The 26,899-nt window shown below is 52.3% G+C and overlaps 1 protein-coding gene across 4 annotated transcripts in view; it reads right to left on the bottom strand.

Annotated features, from left to right (window-relative positions):
• Positions 1-744: 744 nt before the first annotated feature.
• Positions 745-26,899, bottom strand: part of ANXA6 (annexin A6) — a 48,594-nt gene continuing 22,439 nt past the window's right edge. For 2 of the 4 annotated variants that reach the window (XM_038772519.1, XM_038772518.1), the window contains exons 4-26: positions 26,486-26,580; positions 26,206-26,319; positions 25,959-26,049; positions 25,780-25,859; positions 22,334-22,390; positions 21,452-21,545; positions 19,310-19,405; positions 17,924-17,982; positions 17,524-17,646; positions 16,490-16,548; positions 15,000-15,078; positions 13,863-13,944; positions 12,925-13,019; positions 12,492-12,605; positions 9,735-9,825; positions 8,935-9,014; positions 7,966-8,019; positions 5,740-5,757; positions 4,978-5,071; positions 4,079-4,174; positions 2,395-2,453; positions 1,428-1,550; positions 765-824 (exon numbers count right to left, since the gene is read on the bottom strand). In XM_038772519.1, coding sequence (XP_038628447.1) covers positions 765-824; positions 1,428-1,550; positions 2,395-2,453; positions 4,079-4,174; positions 4,978-5,071; positions 5,740-5,757; positions 7,966-8,019; positions 8,935-9,014; positions 9,735-9,825; positions 12,492-12,605; positions 12,925-13,019; positions 13,863-13,944; positions 15,000-15,078; positions 16,490-16,548; positions 17,524-17,646; positions 17,924-17,982; positions 19,310-19,405; positions 21,452-21,545; positions 22,334-22,390; positions 25,780-25,859; positions 25,959-26,049; positions 26,206-26,319; positions 26,486-26,580 — 1,913 coding nt within the window. Of the gene's footprint in view, positions 825-1,427; positions 1,551-2,394; positions 2,454-4,078; positions 4,175-4,977; positions 5,072-5,739; positions 5,758-7,965; positions 8,020-8,934; positions 9,015-9,734; positions 9,826-12,491; positions 12,606-12,924; positions 13,020-13,862; positions 13,945-14,999; positions 15,079-16,489; positions 16,549-17,523; positions 17,647-17,923; positions 17,983-19,309; positions 19,406-21,451; positions 21,546-22,333; positions 22,391-25,779; positions 25,860-25,958; positions 26,050-26,205; positions 26,320-26,485; positions 26,581-26,899 lie in introns of all 4 variants that reach the window. The other 2 variants (XM_038772520.1, XM_038772521.1) reach the window with 2 other exon arrangements.

Genomic DNA, 26,899 nt, shown 5'->3' with positions numbered 1-26,899 from the left:
AATAAATCCCAGACCAGCAGTTGTCTCAGAAGAAAACCTAGTAGAGGATGGGACCTGGGGCTTTCTGGTTCACGTTTGTATCATTTCCAGCACAGGGCCCCAAGCGTGTTCAGTAGATTCTAGAAACATGTGAACTACCCACTCGCTATGGTCTCTGTGCCGGGGTGGAAGCCTAGCCAGACTTCCTACTCCTTCCTTTCCTCTGGCAACTTGGCAGGACCCAAAGGAATGTCGGGGAGGGAGCTGAAGGTCTGTGCTTGAGGGAATCTGATGGAAGGGAGGGCAGTCCCAGTCCTGGTTGGGGCTAAGCAGAGAGGAGACGGGACTCCGGGGCACACGGGGCAGACACCACCCACAAACCTCAGCCCAGTGAGGGAGGGCACAAGAGACAGGCAGCCATATGCCCTGGGACTAGGACGTCACAGAAGCAGCCCGGTGGATATAAATGACACTGTTCACATTTTATTCATTTAGGACACCACTGCCTGAAGCAATTTCACTGGGGTGACATACCAAGTTTTGTGCCCCTCTCCTCCCAGGAGACAAATCCCTCTCCCTTCCCTCCCGCCCACCCCACCGTCCCACCCCACCACTGGTCTTGGGTGCCCCCTGCACTTAGATTTGGCCGTAGGATGCTGCTCCCACTGTTGGCTGTGTCTTCTCTTGGAGAAAACCGGCTGCAATTAGAGGATCCTCTCTGGGTCAGACCAGGCAAGTGGTTCTGATCTGGGGCCCGACCGGCTCCTCAGCCGCTCCCAGGCTGGCTAGTCCTCTCCTCCGCAGAGCGCTAGCAGGGCCTTGAGGTAGTCCCCGGAGTTGTCACTCTGACAAGAAGGAAGAGAGAGACCCAAGACCTGTGTGAAGACAAGCAACCGGCAAGGGAACGTAGACCGCCAGAGACCACCCAGGGGATGGAGTGGGCAGGCAGCCCTTCCCTCAGCCTGGAAAGGCCCAGACAGCCGGGGGAGTGAAGGAGGGAGGGAAGGAGGACAGTGGTATGGGTCACACATTAATTACCATGCCTGGGCTTCCAGCCCCCGACGAGACCAAGTTCAGCAGACCTAGGCCCCCAACATCTGCCCACCCCCACCCCAGAAGACTCGGACCTCAGCATTCAACCTCCCGCCCAACTCCCTGGCTGAGAAACCAGTCATTACCCCAGGGTGGCCCATGTCAGCCCACCCCTTGCTGAATGCAATAAGGCCACCCTCTCCAGCTGAGATTCAAGGGCCCCCTCATAGCTGAGATCAAAAATGGAGATTCTCCTCAGACAAACTGTGGGCCCGACCCCAGCCAAGATGGTCCCTTCTTCACCAGTAATATGGAAATTGGGAGAGGAGGCCCATCCCCACCCACAGGGAGAAGAGCCAGGGGGGATGGGGACCTGGCAGAAGGGAGTAGCATTCTCCTACCCTCTCTCCTCTCACCTCAATGACGTGGTGCAGCGATTTGTCGTACATGTCGATGAACTCCCTCCTGATGTTCAGCAAGTCAATCTCGCTCCGGGAGACCATGATCCGGGTGAGTGTCTTCTCATCCGTGCCAGCCCCCTGTGAGAGATGAACAGAGAAACCCCCGCACCCAGCTAGGAAGCCAGCCCACACGGCCACAGGAAGCCTGATCTTTAGCCCCCAAGGCTGAACAATGAGGATTTCTGCTACCATTTGGCGACTGGGCTCCTGTATAATGGCTCTAGGCGCTATAGGAAGCAGGAGAATCAGCTACTTACCCCACCCCCTGGGACACTCCAACCTAATGAGCCCTCCTTGTCAACTGAGTCCCCGCACAGAGCCTCTGAGCACCAGAGCTCTCTGAGAAGCCAGCCTTGATTAGCGGTGAAGCCAATGTAGGTGGCGGAGCAATTGGTCAGGAGAGTTTCAGAGGATGTCCGTCCAACCACCCATCCTTTCTGTCTCTAGGTAGGTCCACCCCAAAAGCATCCCAGAAAGAGAACATCCATCTTCCTCCCTCCTTCAGCCTGCCCAGTGTTTCATTCGTTTATTAGTTTCGACTCATAGGGCAGCATGGTCTAGTGGATAAAACATGGGCCTGGGGAGAAGAAGGACCCTGCTTCTAATGCTAGCTCTGCCACTTGTCTGCTATATGACCTTGGGCAAGTCACAACTTCTCTGTGCCTCAGCTACATCATCTGTAAAATGGGGATTAAGACTGTGCACCCTAAGGGGACATGGGCCATGTCCAGCCTGATTATCTTGTATTTACCCCAGCGCTTAGTACAGTGCCTGGTACATAGAAGTGCTTAAATATCATAAAACAAATCCTGAGCTAGGCCCATGGGTTGCTGTCACTCCTCCTGGTCTCTTGGCCAGGGACAGTGAGGCCCTGCAGCTTCTGAGCCTGACCGCAAAAGAATAATCCCCTAGGAGGCTTTACCTTCATGGATTTGTACAGCTTGTCAGCAAAGAAGAGGGGCTTGTTCTTGACACTCCGTACTGGAGCGGGGAAGGAAAAAGCAAACAATAAAAAAAATTAGAGGAGAGCCAAGCGCATGAATGGTCAAGGATAGGGCTGCACCCAGACCGCCACCCAGCAGCAGTGTGGCCTAATGGCTGTATGGTTGTACATATTTATATGGTTGTACATATTTATTATGGTTGTACATATTTATTACTCTATTTATTTATTTATTTTACTTGTACATTTCTATCCTATTTATTTTATTTTGTTGGTATGTTTGGTTCTGTTCTCTGTCTCCCCCTTTTAGACTGTGAGCCCACTGTTGGGTAGGGACTGTCTCTATGTGTTGCCAATTTGTACTTCCTAAGCGCTTAGTACAGTGCTCTGCACATAGTAAGCGCTCAATAAATATGATTGATTGATTGATTGATTAATGGCTAGAACATGAGCCTGGGGGTCAGAAGAACCTGGGTTCTACCCCGGTTCCGCCATTTATCTGCTGTGTGACCTTGGGCAGGTCAGTTCACTTCTCTGTGCTTGTTACCTCATCTGTAAGATGGGGATGAAGACTGTGAGCCCCCCATGGGACAACCTGATCACCTTGTAACCTCCCTAGCGCTTAGAACAGTGCTTTGCACATAGTAAGCACTTAATAAATGCCATTATTATTATTATTCTCTGTAAGATGGGGATTAAAATTCTGAGCCCCATGGGGGACTTGGGCTATGTCCAACCTGATTAACTTGTATCAACCCCAGCGCTTAGAACAAGGCAGGGCACCCGGTAAGCGCTTAGAAAAATACCATCAAAAACAAAAGCCAAAAACACCTGGTAGTCTACAACCTGGGCCCGCTTCTGGGCACAACCTGCCCATGCTTCCTCTGCCCCAAAACCAGCTCTGGGGCCCAGGAATCCTGACCACTGGAATCATGGAGAGGAGAGCAGCTAGGCAGTATGTAGGGCGGAGGAGGAAAGGAACACAGGGGAGAGGCAGGGGAGGAGGGTCCCAGCAAAAATGAAGCTGCTGACTCAGTGCCCAGTGAGGCACAGGTATTGGAAACCACAACAACCACACACGAGAGGTTGGCAGCCCTGCCCACCGTCGGCAGCCCTACCGCACGGCAACGGGCCCGTGACCGGCTGACGCAGGACTGAGCCTCGTGCGTCTAGCTGTTGGGCCCTATCTCTGCCTATCAAGGTTCTTTCCACCCGGCGCCTCCTTTATCCCAATCATCTGCTCTCACACACGCGGAGAGGGTGTCTCCTCTCATTTGTGTTCGATCTCCAGGGAAACCGTGCCCAGTGCCCCCCTGCTACTGCTGACACCTCAATGAAACCCCAAAAACAAACCACCAAAGCTTCCTGGATTAGTACAGGCTGCATCCTGATGCTTCCACTTGCTGCCCCAGGGGTGCCAACCTGCCAATCGCTACAGTTCACATTCTCCCTGGTGGGAAAGGCTCAGATTTTTTTGCGGGTGGCAGGGGCACCCCCCCACCCCCTCAGTCCCCAACCCCCACCATCAAATCATGCTGCCGCTACCCAATCACCCGCGGAAACCAAGCGCTGGCCATCCCTTCTCCCTGCCCAGAAGTCGGTGCCCTCGCCCGACTCCTCCACAGAACCAGATGCCTCCGTGAGTGGGTGTCTGGGCACTGACCGATAGCCACCAGCGCGTCCCGCACGTCGCCTGACATCTCCTTCTTGATTGTGTTCTCCACGTCATGGTTGGTCAGTTTGATGAACTCTTGGAACACTGCCCAACAGAGAGCCCGTGATGAAGCGGGGAAGGGAAGGTCTTAGCCTAGCTGCCCTGACCTTAATCCTAGCAGACTTGGACACCACTGGCTAGGCAGCTGTGCTCTGACCTGGGACGGTGCCAGCACACCCAAGAGGGGTTTGGATCAAATATGGCCCGGTGGACCCACAGTGCATTCCTGGTGGGATGAGGGGTGGAGGGGGTGGAGAGGAGAGTGCAAGTTAAAGATGGGAGGCGGCAGGAAGGGCAACCACAGTCTCAAACAGGATGCCCATTGGCCTGAGTTAGTAATGGCTCATGGCACAGCCCTCGGGTCCAATCCGTGGCCAGTCTACATGGGGACTGGAAGTGGCCAACAAAAGCCCTTTGGGGCTGCTGCCCCGGATGGCTGTCCAGCCAACCCGCAGCCTGGGCAGATAGAGGCACGGCCCTTCACCCACCTCCATCAGGAGTGGTCTTCCTGCTCCCGTGCAGCCCCTAGGAGAGTGAATTAACACCCACGCCCGGCTGTCCAGCCCCAGAAGCCACCCATTTCTGGCTATCTGGGATAGCTGGATAGTGCCACAAAAGCAAGGCAAATAACAAAGCGTCCCCTTTTCGCGCGCTCTTCCTGTCTCGATGACCCCAAACCAACAGCTTTGCATGCAGCTGGCACTGCTGCCGGCTCAAGGCCGTGGCTGCAGCCCCCGTAACTTCCCCTAGCCCAACAGGCCATGAGATGTCAAGAGCAGGTCCCGGGGTCCGGAAGGCGCCCCGTGACAGAGGCAAGGGAGAGGCTGGGCGGAGGGGCGGCTCCTCACCCCTCCGGAGGTGCTGGTAGCTCCGAGTGCACAAGATGCTCATGAAACGCGTCTCGAGGGAATTTTTGTCCCCGGTGGAGGTGTCGGCAATTTCCTACAAAACCAGCCACGTGGGAAAGAGCGGGAGAGGGGGAGAGGGAAGAGAGACAGGGAAAGCATTTACTCCTCTCAGATCAACCAGGCTGAAGGAGCCCTTCTGGGGGTGCTGAGCAGCCTCAGCCTGGGCCAGGGTCCAGCTCTTCCTTCCGGGTGGGCCAAGGGCGAGTGCCTCTCCCTCTTGGGTAGCGAAGAGCTGGGCTACACATCAGCCCAGAAGTTTGTGGGGATCAACCCACAGCCTTCCCTCCCCGAAGGCTGGCAGGGTAATCCAGATTTGGAAAGGGAGTGGGGAGGCCAGCCCCCTAGGGCTGACAGTGCAACTGGATTCTTAAGAGAATCTTGGGCCTGTTGGTTGGGGGCAAAGGTGGACAGATGGATGAGTTATCCTCACACTAAGAGATGGATGAGTTATCCTCAAGCTACTTCAGGAAATATATATATATATATAGAGAGAGAGAGAGAGAGTGTGCACAAGAGAGAGAGGGAGGGGAAGAGAGGGAGGGGGCCCCCACTGTCATCCATCCGTCTTCCCTTCTCCTTCCGACTTCCACAAACCCCTCCCGCCACCCGGCCCCAAGCAAGCCTGCAAACTGAGAGCGCAGCTGGCTGGATTTAACCCCAAGAGAGTGTTCAAATTATAATAATAAAGTGCAAGAGACTCACCAGGATTTCAGCGACAACCTGAGAGCAAGGAGAGAGAGAGAGGGGGAGAGAGGGGAAGGGAAGAGAGTAAGAGAAAGGCTGGAGGGGGTTTGTGGGGAGGGGAAGGGGCAGCGGAGGGAGAGGGCTGGGTGTTGGAAAAGGATCTAATCATGGCAAAGGAGGTGGCAGCAAAAGGGCCTTGGCACTGAATGATGGGGACACAAAAGAGCTAAATTCCACCTGATCTTTCCTCTCATTATGGGCTTGGCCCACAGTCAAAGTGGGACGGGAATCATAGAAGGGGTCAGAAATCCTCTAGCACCTCTGCTTGTCCTGGGGGACAGGAATGTGGAACTAAATGCCTACTTGTCTCTCTGAATTGGGCTGGCACCTCCTGCCCCCGAAGCAGAGATCCAAGTACGGGGAATACTTAGGCTGGGGGTGTGCAGTTAGGTGGCTGGGGTTAGCGGCTCAAAGCATCTTTTGATAGTGTAGTCTCTCTTTCTCTCTCTATGTCTGTCTCTCTCTCTCTTACACACACAGAGGCACAAGTGGTGAGCAGGAGCAGGTAAACAACAGACCAGCCAGGTCAAAACTCCATCAGCTGGTATTAAGAGAAAGCATAATCTATGGGCAAAAGAGGCCTGGGTTCCGCAGCCCAGCTGGAACAGGTGGGGGTTGGATGAGAGAAGTGTTAGAGGGGAATACCGTCCTAGGAAACCACCCCAGAGTTATACTGTCCCACCAGGATCGCGGGCCAACAGAGCCTTTGAAGCCAGATTCTCCCCGGCCACAACTGAGAAGCTCTCGAGCACCATCCTGTTGAGGATGAGGATGCCAGGGTGGGTTAGAAGCTTTTTAAGGGTGGGGAATGGGAAGGAAGGGGAAGACAGGTTTTCCCATTGCTCTGGAAACTCCAAGTCAATTAGATGAGCCAAAATGTCGTCGTCGACTCACTTGACTTGTAGCTTTTCATTTGGCCCCAGGAGAGGGTTAAGCCAACTGGGGCGGGTTCCTGCAGGGAGAACAGCTAGCCCGGTTCTCCCACAAAATAATCCAAATCAAGTTTTCCCGAGGGTCAACCCCCACTTCTCTCACACCCTTTGGAAAGGGGAAGCTCTCAAGCACCAGCCAGCCCTGGGAAGGAGATACTCCCAAGCCTGGAGACCCCCCCTCACCCAAGCCAAGACACTTAGCAGCCAGCCACCCAGCTCCCAGCAGGCCAGAAAGGCCTCATGGAATCCTCCTTCTGAGGCACTCGTGATGCTCAAAGAACACAATCCTACTCAACCTTCCAGGAAGGCTGTTGGGAAACCAAGGTCTAGAGCCCTGAAGGCCTAATCTGCCCAAGATGGGGGCAAAACCCAGAAGTCCTGAATCCTAGCCCAGTTGTCTACCACTGGACAGGTTAGCCTCTCAATGGTTTAATCCTGATCGTATTTCCTCCCCTCCAGCCCTTCTGAACAGATTCTCTGGAGATTCCCCAGCTTTTAGTTGTCTTCTAATCAGTCAATGCTATTTAGTGAGTGCTTACCGTATGCCAAGCACTATAGTAAGTGCTGGGGAAACTACAATACAGCAGAGTTGGTAGACATGTCCCCTGCCCACAATGAGAAGCAGTGTGGCCTAGCAGAAAGAGGCCCTTCTAGACTGTGAGCCCGCTGTTGGGTAGGGACCGTCTCTATATGTTGCCAACTTGTACTTCCCAAGCGCTTAGTACAAGGCTCTGCACACAGTAAGTGCTCAATGAATACAATTGAGTGAATGAATGAATGAAAGAGTACAGACCTGGAACTCAGAGGACTGATCCTGATTCTGATCCTGGCTTCACCACCTGTCTGTTGTGTGACCTTGGTTAAGTCATTTAACTTCTCTGAGTTTCAGTTACCTCATCTCTAAAATGAGGATTAAGGCTGTGAACCCCATGTGCCTCACATGGTTGGACTGTGTCCAACCTACCGTGTATTTATCACAGGATTTAGTACAGTGCCTGGCACGTAGTAAGCGCTTAAATACCATTAAAAAAGTAAGCTGAGTTAAGAGTCTGGAGAATTTTAAGGAATTGGGGGCCCATTTTCTCCAGAAAAAAAGTGCTCTCAGAAGGAAGTTCCCAGTAGACCAGACTGAAGCTCCATCTCAGAAACCAACACCAAACCACACCACTCCCAACCCCAGGCAGGGACTCAGGCTTTGCCGGAGCTGCTTAGGTAGGAGTGAGTCTCCCTTTGGTGGAGGGGCAGCTTTTACCTTGGCATCTTCCTGAGCTTGATCCCGATCTTCCGGTCCCTCATCTCGGTTCCCCTGCAGCCATTCAGAAAAGAACAGAAGATAATGATCTTGGCTTTCGCCAATAACCTTTCTGAAACCAGAGCCCCTCTTGCCCCTTCCCGGCCAAACCCAGAAGACACAACCAGCCCTGTCACTGGCTTTTGACGACTGTCCATTAGACCCGGTGGCTATCCAGGCTGACAGGGAACAGAGCCTCGATCTCTAGTCTTGTCAGCCTTTCTCTTTGCCTGTCAAAGAGATCTGTGGTAGTTTAGAAGCAAGAACGAGGCTGGTCCATGGCTCCCTTTGCCTGAATTGTGCAGTGGTCTAGATGGAGAGGATTCAGTCCCCTTAGTAGTTCAACAGCAAAGCAAATGCCATGAGGCAGATGGCTCAGCCCCCTTGGCTCAAACCTTCTGGGTCCACATCAGTGCCAATGCCCCCAGGCTGGGTGCCAGGGAGCGGGGCAAAGGAAGAAGGGGTGAGATGCCAAGTGCCCCTTATTGTTGGCTCCCAGGCTTCCTCTCTATGCTGGTCTCCTGAAAAGGTAAGTCCCTTGGAAATGAGTGTGGCTCACATTGATAGAAAGATTCACTTTGGCTCTCCTATAAGTGACAACAGGTAGCTTCAGTGGCCCCAAAGTTAGTTTTTGACCCAGTCGAGGCTGGCAGGTGTCTGGCATTTTCCTACCCTCACAGCCTTGGTGCCACTGACCACTCCCTCTCCTGACCTGGCTAGTGCATCTCTCTCCTCTTTGTCCCCAGGGTTGATGGAGTGGAGGGAGGGTCCGTCAACCTGATGACAGATCCCAGAGCATCCTGACAAGAATGGCTAAGGAGAAGCCACACTCCCTGTGAAGGGGCGTGAAAGGGGTGGGGGTGAGGCTGCCCCACTGCTGTATGAGAGAGCTTAGGAAGGCAGCTGGAGTGAGCAGGGCAGTGGCCCTACCGTTGCCAGGGAGACAAGGATCCTTCTGAAATGGCCCGACGTGTCTGAGCTCAGGGCGTCCTCCAAGGATTTGTGGTAGTCTAGAAACAAGAACAAGGCATTAAGGTCCATGGCTCCCTAACCATCCAACTGCACCACAGAGGAGCCCAGGGAGCTCTGCTCCGAGGGTAGAGGGGGAGCCACGCGGCCAGGCCCAGCCACAGACCATCGGGGATTAGGGTAGATTTGGGCCTCCTCATATCGGTGCTGCTCAATTCTCTCCAGCGTGAAGACTACAAGTGCCCCCCCACACCCTTCAACCCCCCACCACAACATCCCACCCCAGGACCAGGCTGGGCCTAAGTTCTACCAGGCCAAAGGAAGCCAGCTGCCAGAAAAAACCCTTGGGGTGCCTACTGCCCTCACTGAGGAGACCCGAGCACTTTTCAGACAGCTGGTCCCTGCAGGAGCTCAAAGACCAGACTGAAGCTCTTTCTCCCTACCGGAGGGCATCTCATTTCCTTTCAGAGACTGTCCCCAGCAGCACCTAATCTCCCAGCAGCAGCCCCTGCTGCTTCCATCCCTCTAATAGCTGGCACCATCTGGGCCCAAGGGGCTCTTTGGGTGAGGAAGTACAGGCACTCCGGACATGGTGGAGATTAACGATTCAGGCCTAAAGGGGAGTTGGGGGTGGGGTGGGGGGGCGGCCTCAGAGGGGGATGGACACCTAGCAGAGTTTCCGTCAGATGGAGAGATTCTTGGTGCTTTTCTGCCCTGGCCCCACAGCTCCAATGGGCTGTCCCACAGCTCGCCAGACTCACCTTCCCGATATGCTTTGTTAATGGCCTCGATCTCCTGGTTGTTCCGAGTGGCCAGGATTTCAATGAGTGCCTGTTCGTCCGTGCCAGCGCCCTGAAACCGTAAGAGGACCAGCTCAGATACCCATCCCCACGTTATGGCTGGGCAGTCAGGAGAGGGCAGGGAGCGGGCCTCAGCCTTCAGGCTCACACAGAGACACTGTCCTTTATCCCTCCAGACATCTGTTTCTAAGGGGTCGGGATTTGCTATTTCCCAGGTCACACATGGACTAGTGTAAAGAACATGGGCATCAGAGGACCTGGGTTCTAATCTCAGTTCTGCCAACTGCTTGCTGTGTGACCTTGGGCAAGTCACTTAACTTCTCTGTGCCCCAGTTCCCCCAACTGAAAATGGGGATTAAATCCTACTCCCTCTTACTTAGAATGTGAGCCCCATGTGGGACAGGGACTGTTTCCAACCTGATGAACTTCCATCTACCCCAGCCCTTAGAACAGGGCTTGACACATAGCGCTTCATAAATACCATAAAACCAACTAGTCAGAACACCAGTCCCTCTAAACCCTCCTGCCTTTCCACATTCCACCACCTACCTCTATTCAAAGAATTACCCTGTTCAGAGACTCCTTTGCCTAAAGTTGAGATAGGAGTCCAGAAGAGGGAATGGGGAATCTTCCGACCTCAAGGTATTTAAAAGTCAGGAAAATCTCTTCTGCCAACAGGCAGGGGGGTGAATTCCTTGGAAAGCACCAGCCCAAGGGGTGTATCGTCTGTGTGAAAGGCTTGAAGCTCTGTATGGGTGGCCCAGGATGGCTGTCACAATGAACTTCCTAAATGGCTCTTTCCGGGGGTCAACACTCCACTTCTGAAACCTCCTGTGGTTTCAGCAGGATCTCAGTCAGGCCAGGTCAGGTCCAAGCCCAAGCCCACCCTGTCCCAGGAAATATGACTCCCCGGATCGCTTGAGATCCAGTCCTCCCGGAGCACGGGCCTGGGAATCGGAGGAACTGGGATCTAATCCTGGTTCTGACGCTTGTCAACTGTGTGACCTTGGGCACGTTACTTAACTTCTCTGTGCCTCAGTTCCCTCACCTGCCCGTGAAGATTCAATACCTGTTCTCCCTCCTACTTGACTGTGAGTCCCACGTGGGACCTGATTATCTTGTAGCTACTCCAATCAATCAATCAATCGTATTTATTGAGCGCTTACTATGTGCACAGCACTGTACTAAGCGCTTGGGAAGTACAAATTGGCATCACATAGAGACAGTCCCTACCCAACAGTGGGCTCACAGTCTAAACTCCAGTGCTCCAGTGCTTAGTACAGTTCTTGGCACATAATGCTTAACAAATACTACAATTATTATTATTCCCCTTAGAGGGGAGTTGATGGGACAGACGAATTGGCTACTTGGATGTGCCTCTCCTCACATTTCTGTCTCAGAAGCAAAGGTCATAGGTGTGTGGTACACCTCAGTTGACACAGTCAGCAGCATAGTAGACACAAGAGTGGGGGTGGAGCTGATGGAGAGGGTGTCGACATTAGGCTGAAGGAGCCTGGACATTGGGGAATCACAGTGGCATTTAAATGGGCCTCTCCCTTCCCCCAAGGGAACCCCAATGGAGGGGAGACCCCAGGTGATCCTTAATCATCAGAACTGAACTCACTCCCACCCCATCAGGTGGGGCTCCCAGGTGCAGGGATTTCCTGATTTTATGAACGAACTTGGTGGGAGGCAGTGTGACCTAGTGGAAAGAACACGCGAGGAAGGAGGCCCAGGTTCTAGTACTGGCCCTGCCACGGGCCTGATATACCATTAGGGGCAAGTCGCTTGGCCTCTCTGGACCTCATTTTTCTTCTCCATAAACTGGGGATTTGACCTCTGGTTTCCCTTCCTCTTAGACTCTGAGCCCCTTGTGGGTCAGGGCCTGTGTCCATTCTGGTTATCTTGTATCTATCTCAGGGCTTAAAGCTGGGCTTGGCACAGAATGAGCACTTAATACCATAACGATCATCACCATCATAAAATCCAGGGGCTGGAAGGGATTCTGAGAAGTCACTTAGTTCATCCCCGTCTCCAGACAGGGTCATACACAAACCATCCCAAAAAGGTCATTATCCTTTTCAAAAAGTTCTGGAGGTGACTTCTGCAGGCTCCTGCAAAAAATCTTACAGGCTGCAAGGCAGTTTTTTCTTTCTTTTTTATGGTATTTGTTAAGCATTTATTACATGCCAGGCACTGTTCTAAGCGCTGGGGTAGATTCAAGCTAGGGTAGATTCCAGCTAATCAGGTTGGTCACAGTCCTTGTCCCACATGGGGCTCACAGTCTTAATTCCCACTTTACAGGTGAGAGAACTGAGGCATCAAGAAGTGAAGTGATTTGCCCAAGGTCACACGGTAGACAAGTGGTGGAGCTAGGACCAGGCTCTATCCACTAGGCCATGCTGCCACTGTGGGCACTTGAGGAATGCAGGTTCACGGACCAGCTGAAAGCCTGTGTAATCTGGGAGCTCTTCCTACAGCCTGTGTGTAATTCTGGCCCCCTCTCACAGGCTCTTATCCTTGTCATAGACTAAAAAAGAGCCACAGTTAGTGTCCCCGCAGCCTTCCCTACGGTGAGCAGTCAAGTTGGAATCAAGCCCCTCTCCAAGATCCAAGATATATTCCATCCTTCCCTAGAATTCTCCGGAGGCCCCACAGGATAGGGACCTATGCTCTCCTTCCCTCTCTCTCCGCTCTGACGGGCTGCCAACCACCTACCTCCATGGCCTTCTTCAGCTGCTTGGCATCGTAATGGGCTGGCGTCATCATGAGTCCCAGGATCAGCCTGGCCAGGTTGCCCGAAATCTCCGACTTCAGGTCGGCCATCAGGTCCTTCCCGAAACCCAACCGGACAACGGGTGTTAGAGACTCCCTCGGCCGGGAGGAAAACACAAGTCCCACCCTCAGGGCCTTCTGTACCCCAGCCAAGGGACACCAGTGAAGGAGAAGGGATGGGAGGCCAGGGTCACGGGTGCGAGGAAATGGTGAGGATGGCAGCCAATACAGCTCTGAGGGGCCACACCGACTCCCAGCCAGAGGAGCAGGGCAGAGATGATGGAGAGAGGGCTTGGCTGATATCAGGATGGAGCAGGGGCTGGGGAGGTGGTGGGGTCGGGAGGAGGTGTGGGAATAAGGGAAGGAAGATCACTACCCTGCCAAAGTGGGATTTGAACGTCTTTCGGATTTCCTGCCTCTGGGCATTGCTCCGGTGGGTGAGGACGTCAATGATGGTGCTTTCATCGGTTCCTAGAACAAGAGAAGCAGTGTGGTCTGGTGGTTAGAGCACAGGCCTGGGAGTCGGGAGGACCTGGGCTGTAGTCCCGGTTCTGCCACTTGTTTGCTGTGCGACCTTGGGCAAGTCACTTCACTTCTCTGTGCCTCAGTTACCTCATCTGTAAAATGGGGATTAAGACTGTGAACTCCATGTGGGACATGGACTGTATCCAACCTGATTACTTTGTAACTACTCCAGCATTTCAAACAGGGCCTGGCAAACAATAAGCGTTTAACAAATACTATTAAAAAAAAATGCCAACCTACTCACTGTGTTTCCTTCCTCTTGCCATTGACCCCCTTGCTCACATCCTCCCTCCAGTCTGGAACTCCCTCCCCCTTCCAAGTCCGGCAGACCATCACTCTCCCCATTTGCAGAGCCCAACTAAAATCATCTCTCCTCCAGGAAGCCTTCCCTGACAAGTCTTTCATCACCCCATTCTATTTTCCCTCCCCACTCCATCACCCCGGCATTTGAGCCTGTACCCCCTAAACACTTAGTTACACACTCCACTCCCACAGTACTTACATACACATCTTTACACACTGCAGCTTCCCCTTATTATTTTAGGGTCTATCTCCCCTACTAGACTGTAAGCTCCTTAAGGGCAGGGACCATGTCTACTAACTCTGTTCTACTGTACTCCAAGTGTCTGGTACAGTTCCGTGCTCAGAGTAAGCACTCAATAAATAAATACTATTGCTTGATTAACTCGATGGGGTGAACGATAACCACGACTGACTCAATGATTTAAGGTTTCTACACCCTCTCCTCCCCTCCAGCAGGAGCAGATCCCCCTTAAGGGGCTTCCGTACCAAGTCCTTTCATGGCTTTGCGCAGGGCCTTGGCGTCCGCCTCGGGATTGAAGTCCACAGCCGGATGCACTGTTCCTTTCAGCTGCAAAAAGCACAAAAGGCTTCAGGGGGAAGCCAGACACTCTTCGGGAGGGGCGTTGCAGAAGGGAGCATGCGATTCAGCAGAAGTGAGGACAAGCTCTCAGCAAGCTCTGGGCTAAGCAGGCTAGGGGAGTGAGAGCAGAGGCGGGTGGGGGTGCGGTCCCCTGCCCCTCAACTCAGCGAGAGAAAATCCACCACCCAGGCAGCAGAGCATCCAGGATGTGAAGAACGACAGTCCCAAGAGGAACAGAGTCCGGGGCTATTGAATCCGAACCCTATTTTTGTCTGAGGTTAATGGTGCTGACCCCGCTTCCTGTTCTTCTCGGTAAGGATGGGGCCTCCCCCAACCTCCCACACTTTGGGAGCTTGCAGTCCAGTGCCACTCCTTCCTCACTCTATGTCTACTCCAGTGCCCTTGACCTCCCTTGCTTCCCATGGGCTCAGCCTCAGCCCGCCACCCAATGCTCCCCAGCCCCCTCCGGTAGTGTTTCCTGGCAGCTTCAGGGGGCTGAAGACCAGAAAGAAAAATCCCAGAAAAGTTGGCTCAGACCTATCTCTTAACCCCCCGCCCGCCGCAGCTTCTGTCTTACAGAGGCCTGGAGCCTGATGAATCCGGACAAGAGCCAGGGTGGTAGGGATCGCCCAGGGGTGGGCACCTGAGGGTCCCATTGCAGGACACAACTCAGGACTACTGGGTTTCACGCAAAGATCCTTCTGCTACAGGATAACATGCCCTCAGGAGAAGCAGTCTGGTCACTCTCTCCCTCACTCATCAACAGTCCCTGTCAGTGGTTAGTGGCCCAGGAACCACTGGAGAGCCAGCATGTTAGGGGTTAATGCAAGAGCACCCACCAACCCACTCACAAAAGAGAAGAAAGAGTCCCAAGTGCACAAGACAGAGTCCCCTTTGGCTGGAGGGGGGCTCGGGGCAGGGAGAAAGGGAGCAGGGCCACCCAAACGGCTGCAGGGAGAAGAGCCAGCACGCAGGATAGAAGCAGTGTTTTTTTAGAGTGCAAGCGGGAAAGGGGTGGTGAGAGGGGTTGGGGGGTGCCTGACCTCCACTCTGGCCACCGCGCTAAGTTCCCACATCCGATAAGCCACCTGTGCTGCCTCGGGGAAGAACTGGCCAGCGGCACTGGAACGGAGCGGACAGGACATGAGGATGGTGAAGAGCGGTACAGAACCACCAGAGGTGGTGGCAGCAGCCAAAACCCACCCCTGGCAGCCCTCTGGTCCTGCCCAGGGTTCGTATCTGGGCAGCCCAGCAGAGAAGCTGCCCCCTTCTTACCCACCCACCTGGAAGTGGAGGTGGGGTGGAGGGCCCAGAGAGGAGAGGCTATGGAAGGCACGGAGGTAGCCCTCTCCTCCTCCTCCCTCTTCTCCTCCACACTGAGGAGGAATGGGACACCACTCGCCACTCGCTCCTCTGCCCTTGGAGGCAACACTTGGAGCAGAACTGATGCCAACACTTGCAGGAGACCCACTGTTACCCTGGCAGATGGAGAGTGACCATTACCATGGCTACAGAGGGGCCCCAGGGAGGGAGAAAAATCAGGTCTTCGCTGATGAGGGCAATGACTCCAGGGAATGTGGGGACAATCCCATGGGCCTGGTTGCTAGGCCACGGCCCTCAGAGCTGGTTTCAACATCACACATCCACCAAGCAGGCTCTCTTCCTCCCTTCAAAGCCCTATTGAGAGCTCACCTCCTCCAAGAGGCCTTCCCAGACTGAGCCCCCTTTTTTCTCTCATTCATTCAATCGTATTTATTGAGCGCTTACTGTGTGCAGAGCACTGTACTAAGCGCTTGGGAAGTACAAGTTAGAAACATATAGAGACGGTCCCTACCCAACAGCGGGCTCACAGTCTAGAAGGGGGAGACAGACAAAACAAAACATATTAACAAAATAAAATAAATAGAATAAATATGTACAAGTAAACCCAAACAATCTAAAACATGGCACCTTTGCTCTAGGGGTAAAAAGAACACAGCTTTACCTATTGTCTGCTTAACCGGCCCATTAGACTTTGAGCCTGTTGAAGGCAGGTAGTGCGTGCCTTTCTTCTGTTGTATCTCCCAGGCACCGGCTTTACACTTGGTAAATGCTCAACAAATATGATTAAGTGACTGAAAAATCCAACACTCAAGCACCTGTGTGTGTGTGACACACATTATCTCTCTCTCTGTGTCTGCCCCTTATTTTAGATGGCCCAAGACGAAGCCCTTTCTCCTGAAGCAGATTATCACTTCTCCCAGGCTTACAAAGTATCTGTTCTGCTGGATGTGAGAAGCTGGAGAAGATGTCACTTTCCTCCACCCCTGCAAACTGAAACGCTCCTGCTCCTTCCCAAGCAGGAGGACCTGGGAGGGACTTTCCCCTGGAAAGGAGCTACAGGCCCAGGGCTACCACAACTGGGTGGCTTCCCAGCAGGTGATGGGAAGAGCTGCAGAGAGAGGGAGGGGAAGGGAGGGATAAGAGGGGGGAGGCAGGGAGGGAGAGAGGGAAGGAAGGGGGGAGAAGAATCAGGGAGGCCTCAGCTACTTACTCATCGTCTCCCCCGCAGAGTTTCAGCAGAGCCTTTTTGTATTCCCCAGAGGTGTCATTCTATAAAGAAAAAAGGTTGGGGGAGAGAGGAGGTTGAGTACCAGCTCTCCCTACCCGCAAGGGTCCCATCTCCAATCCTTGGGGAACGCTACTCGCCCTGCTTCTGCTGGGGGTGGGGAAGGGTGGAAATGCCTAGTCCAGGCTGGAAGGGGAGCAAGTACCGTCTCTGCACCTCACTACTATCCAGAAGGACTCCTACACACCTTTCCACACCCGCAGAAAAACTAGCACAAAGCTTTATGGGTCTCATTCCTCCCAGAGCTACAATTATCATCATCATCATCATCAATCGTATTTATTGAGCACTTACTATGTGCAGAGCACTGTACTGAGCGCTTGGGAAGTACAAATTGGCAACATATAGAGACAGTCCCTACCCAACAGTGGGCTCACAGTCTAAAAGGGGGAGACAGAGAACAAAACCAAACATACTAACAAAATAAAATAAATAGAATAGATATGTACAAATAAATTAAATAAATAAATAGAGTAAAAAAAATATGTACAAACATATATACATATATACAGGTGCTGTGGGGAAGGGAGGGAGGTAAGATGGGGGGATGGAGAGGGGGACAAGGGGGAGAGGAAGGAAGGGGCTCAGTTATTGGCAGGTTTGCTCGAGGGGGTGTGTGCCCGAGGAGCGTGCAGAAGAAGGAGTGCACACTGAGGGCGTGCGTTCAATAAGGGGTATGCCCCGAGGGGGTGAGGTGAGGACCACCCTGTCTTTCCTTCCCGAAATTTCCCAGACAGCTTAGCCCAGTTTCACGCTCAGAGCTCAGCAAATCTCGTTGCTGACTTCTATACGGGTCCAGTCCCTGATCCCTGCTAGCTGGGAGAGTTTCCATCTTCACCGTTCAGTGCGGCCTATAGCTCGGGCCCCAGGTCCCTGGTGAGGGAGACGGCACACGTTCCTACCCAGGTTGACTGGCTTCGCCCCCTCCCAGCTTAGCCCCGGCCCCTGCCACCGCTCACCTTGATCATGCTGAACAGAGACTTCTCATACTTGGTCCGGAAGACCTCCCGGATGTCCAGCATGTCCAGCTCGCTGCGGGAGACCATGATCCGGATCAGGGTGTTATCCCGCGTTCCCAGGCCCTAGAAGAAGCAGAGAGGGTTTGGGAGGCGGGGGAAGGGGCGCGGAGGACAGCTTGGTCGCTCCTCCTTGGGTGTCCCCAGATGGGGAACAGATGTCCCTAAGAGCAGAAGCCACTGGAGCCCAGGTCGGGCCCCGGGGCCTGAAACACGAGACCAGGGCAACATCTGAGCTCCAGGCGCTCCCCATTGCTGGGCTCAGAGGCCAACGACAAATGGCAGGGCTCACTCCACCCCAACCCTCCTGCTTCCCTGCAGCCCCCCAGAACCCACCACTCACTTTCATGGCCTTGAAGAGTCTTTCGGCAAAATACTCAGCAGTGCTGCGCACGCACTTCACTGGGGAAGGAGAAGATGGAACAGGATCACGATGGGCACAAAGTATAAACTCACTGTGGGCGGGGACTGTGTCTGTTATCTTGTGCTCCACCAAGCACTTAGTACTGTGCTCTGCACACAGTAAGCGCTCAATAAACATGATTGAATGAATCCATGGAAGTGCTTCCCGCACTCAGAGCCACTGTACTAAGTACTAATGACGGTTATGAGTGGAAGTGTAGTATGAGAGAAGAGCGTGAGAAGCAGTGTGGCTCAGTGGAAAGAGCACGGGCTTTGGAGTCAGGGGTTCGAATCCAGGCTCTGCCAATTGTCAGTTGTGTGACTTTGGGCAAGTCACTTAACTTCTCTGGGCTTCCATTCCCTCATCTGTAAAATGGGGATTAAGACTGTGAGCCCCCCGTGGGACAATCTGATCTCCTTGTAACCTCCCCAGCGCTTCAAACAGTGCACATAGTAAGTGCTTAATAAATGCCATCATTATTATTATTATTATTTAATCCCGCCTCTGCCTGCTGTGTCACTTCACTTCTCTGTATTTCAGTTACCTCATCTGTAAAATGGGAATTAAGACTTTGAGCCCCATGTGGGACATGGACTGTGGTAGCTTGCATCTACTTCAGTGCGTAGTACAGTACCTGGCACATAGTAAAGGCCTAACAAATACCATAAAAAAAGAGTGCATAAATAGGAGAGAGAAAACTGGTTGAATGCTTTAAAACCAATTGTCAAAGGAGTTTCTGCTTGATAGAAGAGGAATGGGCAACTACCGTAGGCTTTTGAGGAGTGGAGAGACATGGGCAGAATGACACTTTAGAAATATGATTCGGGCAACAGAATGAAATAAAGAGAAGCAGCGTGGCTCTGTGGAAAAGAGCCTGGGCTTTGGAGTCAGAGGTCATGGGTTCAAATCCCAGCTCCGCCACTTGTCAGCTGTGTGACTTTGGGCAAGTCACTTCACTTCTCTGGGCCTCAGTTACCTCATCTGTAAAATGGGGATAAAGACTGTGAGCCCCCCATGGGACAAGCTGATCACCTTGTAACCTCCCCAGAGCTTAGAACAGTGCTTTGCACATAGTAAGCGCGTAATAAATGCCATTATTATTATTATTATTATTATTATTATTAAATAAAGACCCTGCTAGTCATTTGGATGGAAAGGAAGAGATAGAGCCTGGAAAAGATGTGGAGGAAGAACAGCCTGGATGTGGGATCCCGCCCCAAATATCTAGATGCTCCCGCTTTCCCTACCACATCTTCTATATTCCCAGCTGGGACCCAAGCATCCTGTAGAATTACTAAGTGGGACGAGAAGGCAGGATGGACTCACCCACGGCCAGCATCAGCTTCTGGAAGTCCCCAGACAGCTCAGCGCGGATACTAGATTCAATTGGCTTCCCTGTGGTCTTCAGGTACTCGTCAAACACTGCAGAAGGTGATGGGGCACAAAATGATGAGCAGAAAGACCCCCCGATTTAAGCAGCAGAGAGAGACAGAGTGTCCTAGAGGTTAGAGTATGGACCTAGGAGCCAGAAGGACCTGGGTTCTAATGCAAGTCACTTACTTAACTTCTCTGTGCCTCAGTTACCTCATCTGTAAAATGGGGATTAAGACTGTGAGCCCCATGTGGGGCACGGATTGCATCTAACCTGAACTGCTTGTAATAATAATACTAATAAGGGCATTTATTAAGCGCTTACTATGTGCAAAGCACTGTTCTAAGCGCTGGGGAGGTTACAAGGTAATCAGGTTGTCCCATGGGGGGCTCACATGTATCCATCCCAGTGCTTGTTAGTATGTTTGGTTTTGTTCTCTGTCTCCCCCTTTTAGACTGTGAGCCCACTGTTGGGTAGGGACTGTCTCTATATGTTGCCAACTTGTACTTCCCAAGTGCTTAGTACAGTGCTCTGCACACAGTAAGCGCTCAATAAATACGATTGACTGATTGATTGATTGATTGCTTAGTACAGTGCCTGGTAAACAGTAGGCACTTAAATACTACAATTGTTATTATTATATGGGGTTGGAGGAGGAATCAATCAATCGTATTTATTGAGCGCTTACTGTGTGCAGAGCACTGTACTAAGCGCTTGGGAAGTACAAGTTGGCAACATATAGAGACAGTCCCTACCCAACAGTGGACTCACAGTCTAAAAGTCTAAAAGGAAGGGCGAGAAGCACTGTAGTGAGCAGGAGGTTCTTTGCATTACAGAAGCAGCGTGGCTCAGTGGAAAGAGCATGGGCTTTGGAGTCAGAGGTCACGGGTTCAAATCCCGGCTCCGCCACTTGTCAGCTGTGTGACTTTGGGCAAGTCACTTCACTTCTCTGGGCCTCAGTTCCCTCATCTGTAAAACGGGGATGAAGACTGTGAGCCCCCCATGGGACAACCTGATCTCCTTGTAACCTCCCCGGTGCTTAAAACAGTGCTTTGCATGTAGTAAGCGCTTAATAAATGCCATTATATTATTATTATCATTATTATTATTATCATTATTATTATTATTATTGCCACCAGGTGGCAGCAGGGTCAGCCTCATGGGTGCCAATTAACAAGCATATCAGGCCTGGGTGGGCAGTTACTGCTGAGAGAGGAAGGGTCGCTTATTCATTCATTCATTCATTCATTCATTCATTCATTCAATCGTATTTATTGAGCGCTTACTGTGTGCAGAGCACTGGACTAAGCACTTGGGAAGTCCAAGTTGGCAACATGTAGAGACGGTCCCTACCTAACAGTGGGCTCACAATCTAGAAGGGGGAGACAGACAACAAAACAAAACATATCAACAAAATAAAATAGAATACGTACAAATAAAATAGAGTAATAAATACGTACAAACATATATACATATATACAGGTGCTGTGGGGAGGGGAAGGAGGTAAGGGGGGGATGGGGAGGGGGAGGAGGGGGAGAGGAAGGAGAGGGCTCAGTCTGGGAAGGCCTCCTGGAGGAGGTGAGCTCTCAGTAGGGCTTTGAAGGGAGGAAGAGAGCTAGCTTACAGCTGCCCAACAAACTCCTGTAGGCTGTCACCATGATAATTGGGCTGGGCAAAGAAGTGGCTTTTCTTTCAACCACAGCAGGTCCTGCCTGGTCCCCTGTCTGCCTTGGACATATTTAGCAACCCTACCGATCTGTAGCATGCTCAGGGCCAGAAAGAAGCCACCCAGGTGGGCTCAGGGATCAGAGAGGGGCCGCCACAACAGGCCCAGAGATCAGGTAGAAGCCATCAGGGCGGGCTCAGACCCAGAAAAAAAGCCACCATGGCAGGCTCAGGGACCAGAAAGAAACTGCCATGACTGGCTCAGGGGCCAGAAAGAAGCCACATGGCCAAAAGTGAAGCTGCTTCCACAAATCAACAGATGGCCTGGATCTTGCCAAATCAGGTCCCCCATCTGGGTCTCGCCCTCCCCCCGATCTCGAGGGCATAGCCAGCAGGAAGGAGGCCTCCCTGGGCCCAGAGGTTTCCTCACCCAGCCGCAGGTGCTGTTTGCTCCGGTTTCCCAAGATGTAGATGAACTCGGCCTCGTCTGTTCCCCATTTCAGTTCCCCAGCTTCATACAGGGTCTGCCGGGAAGGGGAGAAAGTGCATCAACCCAAGGGAAGTGGAGCCCTGGATCCTACGTCCCCTGCTCACGAAGCCAAGACGAACCTAGGTGCAAAACGCCGGCCTGCCACCCCACCTCAGCCAGCCACCTCTCGGCGGCCCTTCACGTGGGCTCAGGACCACTAGAAGAGAACTTCTGTGGAGACTGAGTGCCCGCTGGGGAGTTCCCGGCTCTCACTCACCACCCTCCCTCCCTCATTCCCAAATCTCAAAGGTCCCCGACCACAGCGGTCCATTTGTCAACACCACAGGTAGTCGATCTGTCAACACCATGGGTAGCTGGGGTCAGAAGTAATCGTGCTGCGGAAGGGCTTAGCACTCCCACATGCCAACCTGGTGGGGACTCTAGCCTGGAATTTGGGCGACTCAATAGGGCCTGGGGACTGCAGAGGTGGCAATGCACTTGCAAGAGGATCTTGAGGGGCCCACGGTCAAGTTGGGGAGACAACTGTACTAAGAGGAGAAACTGAACAGTCAGCAGCAAGCGATGAAGCTATGGGGCCCGGGAGACATGGGGCGGGGGCAGCTCATGAGCCAATGAGGGTAAGGAGTCAGGCTAGTCTTCTGGCTACCGGCAAGCACAGGGTCTACGTCCCATGCTACACAGCAACATTTTAGGTCACTATATTCGGCAAGAGAGACATCCCTCTCGAAGGCCTCCTGCTGCATCCCAAAGTCTCCAGAGGCTCTGACCTCCGGTCCCCAAGCCTCCACCCCCATCCAGCAACTGTGAGCTGCCCTTGCTTACCTGGACATCTTGCTGCACCAGGTCTTCGCTCACCACGTCATCTTCCTCCCGTGTGCCCTGGGGGTAGAAATCGAGACAACCCTACTCAGACCAACAGACAATTGCAACTTGTCCAACAGAGAGAAGGGTGGGATCAGGCCTCCAGGACCAAAAGATAATTTCTGAGGGCTGCTCGGGGGAAGGGGTCTGGGTGGCTACTCAACCCTCCTGCCCTCTTTGGCTGGGTAAGGAAGAGAGTCCCCATCAGTCCCCACCTCTTCCACTTCATCATTCCCATATTCGGGAGATCAAAACTGCTTCTGTCACCATCTTGAGCGCTCACTATGTGCAGACCACTGTACTAAGCACTTAGAGTACAACAGAGTTGGCAGACGCTTTCCCTGCAGCAGAGGAGAGGCCCAGATATTCCCTCTTGTTTCACCTCCTGCAACTGCCGTTCTTCAACGCCACCTCTGCTGCCTGTATACCCTGCATTGCCTTTGGAGGAGCATTCTGAGTGTGTTTCAAACCAATCGATGATATTTTCTGAGCACTTATTTGTAGAGCACTGTACTAAGCACTTGGAAGAGCACAGTACAACAAAGGTGATAAACATGATCCCTGTCCATAAGGAGCTAACAGTCTAGAGGGGGAACAGACATTACAGATATGTGCATCAGTGCTGTAGGGCTGAAGGAGGGGTGAATATGAAGTGCTGAAAGAGTAGAGATTCGAGTGCAGAGGTTGACACAGAAGAGAGAGGGAGCAGGGGAGATACGGGCTTAGGGAAGGTCTCTTGGAGGAGATGCGATTTTAATAAGACTTTGAGGAGGGAAGGAGTTCCAGACTACAAGGAAGACCTAGGAAAGGGGTCAGAGACAAGACAGATGAGATGAAGATGCAGTGAGTAGGTAAGTCGGCATTAGAGGGATGAAATGTGCTGGCTGAGTTGTAATAGGAAATCAGTAGGGTAAGGTAGGAGTCGGTGAGGTGATTGAGTTTTCTTTTATCTACTATCATGAGTCTGTCTCCTCAGACTGGGAGCCTCCTGAAGACCAGGGACCATGTCTAATTCCCATCTGTGAATCCTTTCACCAGCGCTTACTGTAGTGCTTTGCTCACGGTGAACACCAAATAAATACCATTACTACTACCAATACGGCTATGCCTTATTTACCATAAGGGGCAGGAGATAGTGAAAGGAGGGATGCCAACCTCCTACTGTGGGTGGAGTAAGTCTGAGGATGGGAAAGCATGTGTGAGTTTATTCAAGATGTGGAATCAAGAATCAAGACTAAAAATTCGGCATCTCAAAGGTGAACTAAAAGTTTCTGCTCAGAAATGAGACAGAGTGAAACAAACTTGACCCATTCATTCATTCAATTGTATTTATTGAGCGCTTGCTGTGTGCAGAGCACTGTACTAAGCACTTGGGAAGTACAGGTCGGCGACATATAGACTGTCCCTACCCAACAACGGGCTCACAGGAGAGAAGGAGGAGACAGACAACAAAACAAGTAGACAGATGTCAATACCATCAGAACAAATAGAATTATAGCTATACACACATAAATAAAATAGAGTAATAAATACGTGCATTCATTCATTCAATCATATTTACTGAACGCTTCCTATGTGCAGAGCACTGTACTAAGCACTTGGGAATACAAGTCGGCAACATACAGAGACGGGCCCTACCCAACAACGGGCTCACAGGAGAGAAGGGGGAGACAGACAACAAAACAAGTAGACAGGTGTCAATACCATCAGAATAAATAGAATTATAGCTATATGCACATCATTAACAAAATAAATAGAAGAAGCACCGTGGCTCAGTGGAAAGAGCACGGGCTTTGGAGTCAGAGGTCATGGGTTCAAATCAGCACAAGGCAGACAGGAGAATGGGTCAGAGAGGAAAAAGGGTAGAGTCATAATGGAGAACCACAGGCCAAAAACGAACAAGGTAATATTCCTTACAAGTGTCCCAAGGGCAGGCAGGACATTTTCACTCATTCCTAATTTTAGAGCAGGGCTCAAAGGGATAAGGTTTACTGGGTGTGTCTACTGATTCTGGCAGTTTCTTGCACTCTTTTGCATGTGAAGCAGAGTGGCCTAGTGGAAAGAGCATAATCCTGGGAGTCTGAGGACCTGGGTTCTAAACCCAGCTCTGCCACTTACCTTGGGCAAGTCTCTGTACCTCAGTTCCCTCTTCTGCAAAATGGGGATTTAAACCTGCTCTCCCTCCCTACTTAAGTCTGTGAGCCTCTTGTAGAACCTGATTACCTTACAGATATACTCAATGCTTGGCACACAGAAAGCACTTAAATACCACAGTTATTATTTTGTGATACTCTCTACCAAAAGGTGGTCGAATCTTTTGGTAGAGAGTAACCCAGTTGCGATAGTTTTATATGCATAATGGATGTTGGATAGAGGAAGCTTCGGCAGGCTAGGGGCTGTCAGTGGAGGGGAATCTGATTTGTTCGGCCTTCAGAAGAGGGCACTGAAGCAGCTCAGGTGTCCGTGGGTCACAGGGGTGGGTTTTGAGTTCCAAACTGGACCAGAATTGACTGCAGAAAAGGAGCTGCAGAGGACCCTGATTGGATGGAGACCACCCTCCAGAAGCCTCAGGAGTTAGGCCCAGTCCCTTTCTTTCTCCTGTCCTGTTCTCTGGGTCAACAAGCCCTGTTCTCTGGATCAACAAGCAAGGTAGCTGGTTTGGAGAACAACCTAGCATCCGCCTCTCAAGTAGATAGCCAGCCCACTCAAGGATCGGATAGTCTAAGTGCTACTTGAATTGATGCTTTGAGATTTGGTTTTGGACATAGCATGCAGATATCACAGGAGAGTGAGTTGGGTAGCACATTTCCAGCTGAGTGGCTCAAGAGTCCACTTCCTTTCTAAGGGCTGCATTAGGCCGAGGCTTTCTCAGAGGCAACAGCATCTTGGATACTTCTCTGAGTCAGGATGACCACTCCCAACTAGTTACAACCAGCCTCTCAGAAAACCCTAGAGCAGGGGCAGGGACCTAAGGATGTTTTGGGGTAAACAGTACACTAGCGTCTTCACATTTTAGTATAAGAAAGGGCTTGGGGAGAGGAGAGGAAGATAGATTTCGAGTGGAGGAGGAGCAGAAGGGAAAGAGGAGTCCCTTGGGTTTGAAGAAAACAAAACGGGCAGGGAAAAAGGTGCCCTCCTTTCCCCTTTTTTAAAAATGGTACTTGTTAAGCACTTACTTATGTGTCAAGCACTGTTCTAAACGCTGGGGTAGATACAAGATAATCAGGTCAGGCACACTCCTTGTTCCATATGGGGCTCGCAATCTAAGCTTCCCACTCCTTCTCATCACCTCCAGACCCTCAGCCATTCACCCTGGCACCGTCCCAGGCTGCCCACCCCAAGGAGGCTGTCTGACACTGGCATGCAGAGAGCCGCGGGGACGGGCCCCCTCCTCACCCCCAACCTACCTGAAGCAACACCACGAGCATCTTTTGGAAGTGGCCAGAGGTGTCGGCGATGACGTCTCCCTCCAGGTCTCGCTCGTACGCTGTGAAGAATCAGTCGATGGATCAAATCAATCAATTATTTCCAGCCCGGGGGAGGCCTCTCCAGAATCCGGGAGCCCGGCTCATCCCACGTCACTCACCGTCTTTGTAGGCCGCCACTAGCTGGTGAATCTGCTGGTTTGTCCGGGAGGCCAGGATCTCAATCAGGCACTTCTCATCGGTGCCGATCCCCTGAGGGAGACAAGGGAATGTCGTGAAGGGACACCCGCCCCGATGACACTCACCCAGCTAGGACACCTAGACGGTGACAGAACTGTGGTCCAGGTGGGAGACCTGCCCAGGGAACACACCCTCTCCCAGGCCAGACCTCCACCCACCCCACCTTACCGCGACGGCATCTTTAATCTCCTTGGCATCGAAGTAAGCCAGAGGCCTCATGAGGCCCACGATCAGCCGCTCGAACTTCCCGGTCAGTTCATACTTTAGGTCCGCGATGAGGTCCTGTGGAGGAGGAGGAGGAGGAGGACAGAGTAGGGATGGAGGGAGAAAGAGGAGTTGGGGGTTCCCCAGATGCCCACTTGGCCTCAGGATCATTTCCCAGGGCCCCCCATCTTCACTACTCTTCTTCCTCAAACCCTACGGACAAAGGCCTGGTTTCCATGATTACCTTGCCATAGAGGGATTTGTAGCTCTGGCAGATCTCGTTCCTCTGGCGATTGTTCCGGGAGGTGATCAGCTCCAATATGGCCTCCTTGTCACTGCCTGCGAAGAGAAGAGACCAGAGCCCGGACCCTAAAACCCTCTCCCACAGGATCCTTCACATATGCAGTCTCTCTTCTCCAAAGGCGGACCAGGGCTATCAAACCAGACCCTGGGAGAACACCCCACCTTAATTCCATGAGGGAGAGAGAAAGGGAGCACAAGAGAACTGGGGATAAAAGGAGGTGGTGCATGGTTGTTGCTGGGGGAATAGAGGATAATCTAGGAAGACGTGGAGGGAGGGAATCTAAACTGCTCCTGAGCAAAGGAGCCCCACATTCCACCTGAGTTGGTTTCGGGCAGCTCCAGACTAGAATTCCCC

The sequence above is a fragment of the Tachyglossus aculeatus genome, chromosome X1 (genome assembly GCF_015852505.1).
Source record: "Tachyglossus aculeatus isolate mTacAcu1 chromosome X1, mTacAcu1.pri, whole genome shotgun sequence".
Classification (NCBI taxonomy): domain Eukaryota; kingdom Metazoa; phylum Chordata; class Mammalia; order Monotremata; family Tachyglossidae; genus Tachyglossus; species Tachyglossus aculeatus.
This window is presented reverse-complemented; position numbering and strand designations above follow the sequence as displayed.